The 4,615-nt window shown below is 42.9% G+C and overlaps 1 protein-coding gene across 1 annotated transcript; it reads left to right on the top strand.

Annotated features, from left to right (window-relative positions):
- Positions 1-69: 69 nt before the first annotated feature.
- Positions 70-594, top strand: LOC105570805 (the record flags this gene model as incomplete). Its single annotated transcript, XM_012028255.1, has 1 exon — positions 70-594. A coding segment is annotated over one exon (525 nt), but the record flags the coding sequence as incomplete, so codon positions are not given.
- Positions 595-4,615: the final 4,021 nt, after the last annotated feature.

A 4,615-nucleotide genomic window follows, 5' to 3' on the forward strand; every position in this document is an offset into this window, starting at 1 on the left:
TCTGTGCAAGATATTGCGCAGCCTAGTCCATCAGCTGCAAATGTTTCATCTGTGCAAGATATTTCGCAGCCTAGTACATCAGCCGCAACTGTTTCATCTGTGCAAGATATTTCGCAGCCTAGTCCATCAGCCGCATCTGTCGATGAAACTAATAAAGAAAAGAAATATCGACGAGGAAGATTAGAAGAGATTATGGCAAAAAAAGATGCTGCTTTGTTGAAACTCCGAAAACAAAATTTAGTTTTAAGAAATAGAATACAAAAGATGAAGGAAAAGGATCATAATGATAAATACAAAAAGGCTTTAAGTTCGATTTTTACTGAAGATCAAATTACATCTCTATTAACAAAAAGTCAAAGCGTAAAGAAATGGTCAAATGAGACAATTAAACGAGCTTTGCAATTAAGATTAGTCTGTGGAACTAACGGATACAAAGAACTTATACACCATGGAATACCCCTTCCAAATATACGAACATTGACACGAAGATTAGAATTTTTTAAATTTAAACCTGGTATTTCAGATCCGATGTTAGAATTTTTACAACATAAAAAGCCTTATTTTAAAAAAGAAATTGATTTGGAATGTGGGTAATATTCGACGAAATGTCTATCACGCCAAAAAGATGTTACGACTCTTCAACGGGATCGCGTATCGGCGGAATAACATTTCCTGATGAAGAGGGTAATGCAACGCATGCCTTAGTTTTCATGCTAGTTGGTATAGCCAGCAGGTGGAAACATGTAGTGGGATACCACTTTACAGGAAACAGCTTTAATAGTAAAACTCTAAAAACTATAATTTTCCAGATAATCCATAAAGTAGAAGACATCGGTTTCCACGTTAATTTTATCACATCTGATATGGGTCCTGGTAATAATACTGGATTATGGAAGTTACTTGGGATAAGCACTGGAAGATTTAGTAAAATAACTAATAGTATTATACATCCTTTTGATCCTAATCGACATTTATACATAATTGCAGATTCACCACATATTTTCAAAAACTTGAAGCAGGCGCTAATTAACAACCATGTAATTACAATTCCTGACAATTTAGTATTAAAGTACGATTTACCTTCACATAAGATAGAATTAAGACATTTTAAAGAATTGATAAATACGCAAGTCGAATCTGAGATATTATTAACGCCGAAATTAAAAATAAGTGATATTGATTGTAACAACAATTTTAATAAGATGAGAGTTAACAAAGCCACACATGTTTTTGCAAATGACGTGAGCAGTTCATTAGAATTGTTAGCGGATTTTCACAATAAACAGGAATATCTCACTACTGCGTGGTTCGTAAAGATTTTACGTAAATGGTTCTCACTTATGACGTCATGAAGTTGTCAATTAGCACTTGGTACAAAAGATAACGACGTGTATAATACAAACATTAATTTTTTATATGAAGTTATTGATATTTTTACTCAATTAGAAATAGGTAAAAATAGCTTTAAGCCTGTACAAAGAGGTATAATTATTATCACTACATCTGTGATTAACTTAACAGAGTATCTAATTAAAGAAAGGAATTTCCAATTTATTCTTACCTCTCGATTTACGCAAGACTGCGTAGAGAACCTTTTTTCTCAAATAAGAAGAAAAAACGTCATACCTGATCCGCTGCAATTTATGTACAATTTAAAATTAATTTCGGTTGCTATGTATATGAGACAAATAAATAACAGTAATTATGAAAATGACGATCAGGAGTATATAACAGAGTTTATGGAATATTTATCTGAGAAAAAGTCCAAAACAAAGAAATATTTGCAATTTCAAGATACCCGTAATACAAAGGAAATACCAAATTTTAATAATAATTCTATTGTAAAATCTACGCCCCCTGGTGTCGCGATTAATCTCGCATCGACACGCGAGAGGTTCTACGCCTTAGTTAAGGCTACGCGTTAAGTGCCGGGTAACACGTGCTTGTGCCGGGAACGGCCAGCCATCTTGTGCACGCAGACACGTGCACAGGGCATGTTAGCAGCCGCTCATCGACAGCCCATAATTCAAGAGTTTTTGAAGTGGACATCCGCATCGGGGCTCCCTGCCTGCTTCGTCGTGTGCGAGCGTGTCGCGCATATCCAGTGTGCATCGCGCCGTCTTCTACACGACGGAACATTCGAGTACGTGCGTGTCGCGCAGATTCAGTGCGCATCGCGCCGTTCTTTTCGACATTCGTGTGTGTGCGTGGCGCGCATATCCAGTGCGCATCACGCCCTTCTCTTCGACACTCGTATTCGAGCGTGTCGCGCAGATTCAGTGCGCATCACGCCGTTCCGTTAACGTTCGTGTACGAGCGTGTAGCACATAGCCAGTGTGCATCGCGCCGTCTTCTACACGACGGGACATTCGTGTGTGTGCGTGTCGCGCATATCCAGTGCGCATCGCGCCATTCTATACGACATTCGTGTTCGTACGTCTCGCGCAGATTCAGTGCGCATCACGCCGTTTTTCTAACGTTCGTGTGTGTTCGTGTCGCGCATATCCAGTGCGCATCGCGCCATTCTCTACGACACTTGTGTACGTGCGTATCGCGCAGATTCAGTGCGCATCGCGCCGTTCTTTTGACATTCGTGTGTGTGCGTGTCGCGCATATTCAGTGCGCATCGCGCCATTCTCTTCAGCACTCGTGTTCGTGCGTGTCGCGCAGATTCGGTGCGCATCGCACCGTTCTTTCAACATTCGTGTGCGGGTGTGTCGCGCATATCTAGTACGCATTGCACCGCTTTCCTCACAAAACATACATTTGCCGGAAATGCCACTCGAGCATACCCCGAACTTCTCGCGCGTTCTTCCTATGACAGAGCGCACCAAGATGAACATCGAATTGCGTCACAGGTACGACGCCATGTCTCTTGAGGAGTTACAGCAAGAGATCCAGAATTTCGGACTGGATCCTCCAGAGTCGCGCGACGAGTGCATCGCGCAGATCTCGCACTTAGAGAAGAATGGACCTCTTCTCGATTTTGCCGGTGATAACACACAGAGAGAGACATCGTCTTCTCTAGGTTATTCCGCGTCCCAGATCTATAGGGACAGCGGCGTAGCTTCATTCATTCAACCAGGCAATAGGCAACCTCAAGGATCAGCACCTGATGCCGCTTTTACACAACTTCGCCAACTCATGGCTCAAGAGATGTTGAGACTTCAACAGACTCGTGCAATCCAGCAAGAAATGTTAAATAAAATCATGGCAGCCGTCAACAGGAATTCTACGGAAAACCAAAGTCCTGTCAGTCAACCAATCTCTTCGCTTGTCCAAAATGCTGACGGGTCTAATCCCCTTCCAGCTAGCACCAGTCTTCAAACCCCGCAATCAACGGAGAACCCTTCAATGGCATCCATGAACGCCTCAAGGTTTTTGGTCTCTCAAATTCCACAATTTGGTGGGACGGAAGATGAAGACGTAGAACTCTGGATCGAGAAGATCGAGAAGATCGCACTTATACACGGTCTTCCCTCTGGGGCGATGCTGTCAGCTGCTTCGCTCAAACTCACGAAAGCAGCCCGCAGATGGTTCGATTTAACCACAGGCTCAATCAATGAGTCGTGGTCCGACTTCAAGTCAGCAATAATTCGTCGCTTCAAGAGACGAATCTTATATACCGCTGTTACAAGAAGAGCGGATGAACGAAGATGGCTCTTCTCGAAAGAGTCATTCCAGGACTATGCAATGGATAAAATAGCCATTTTGCAATGTCTCAAGCTGGACGATGAAAAGGTCATCCACTGCCTCATAGATGGTATTAGCAGCCTAGCCATCAAAACTTGTGCCGCGTCAATCAGAGCAGATTCGATTGACGACTTCCTGCAACAAATGCATCACATAACAATCACATAACAACGAGTACTTCAACGTCGAGAAAATCTCCAGTGTTCAGCCGTAAATACGACAAACACAGATCCAAGGATGAAGCTGCAGCTAAGCCTGATCAACAAGAAAAAGCTTCCAGTGAGCTCTTCTGTGTGTATTGCCGCAGTAAGGGCCACACAAGAGATTCCTGCTATAAACTGAAGAAGAAGGATGCTTCCCCCAAACCTGCCGCGTCGAAGCCGCCACCGCTAATCGCCGCAGTCATCGAGACTCCAACCCAGGAAGCAGTCACCCCACAAGGTTCCAACACCATCGCTTTCGTGGAAGCCCCGCGAAACCAACTGATCACTGATACTGCCGTCGTAAAGGTAAAAGACTTAAACAATTACTCTTGCGACCTTAAGGCTCTCCTCGATACAGGAAGCCCAGCGTGTAAGGAAGAAAAATGGTAGCCTACATCTCTGCGTGGACCTGCGACCTCTCAACGAAAGGGTCGTTAAAAGAAAATTTCCTTTTCCTCTCATCGAGGATTGTCTGTCTAGATTGGGCGATAAATCTGTTTTTTCATTATTAGATCTGAAAGACGGATTTTATCAGCTCAAGGTCCATCCAGATTACGCTAAATTTTTTTCGTTTGCCACTCCAGACGGGCAGTACGAATACTTGCGCCTTCCTTTCGGATTTTGCGAGGCCCCAGCCGAATTTAAAAAAGTGTGCAAATTAGAAATTTGCACCTTGCTTCCTCATAATTGAAGCGTGCAAATTGGAAATTTGCACATTT

The sequence above is a fragment of the Vollenhovia emeryi genome, unplaced genomic scaffold (genome assembly GCF_000949405.1).
Source record: "Vollenhovia emeryi isolate VEMERY1.0 unplaced genomic scaffold, V.emery_V1.0 DF941794.1, whole genome shotgun sequence".
In the NCBI taxonomy this organism is placed as follows: domain Eukaryota; kingdom Metazoa; phylum Arthropoda; class Insecta; order Hymenoptera; family Formicidae; genus Vollenhovia; species Vollenhovia emeryi.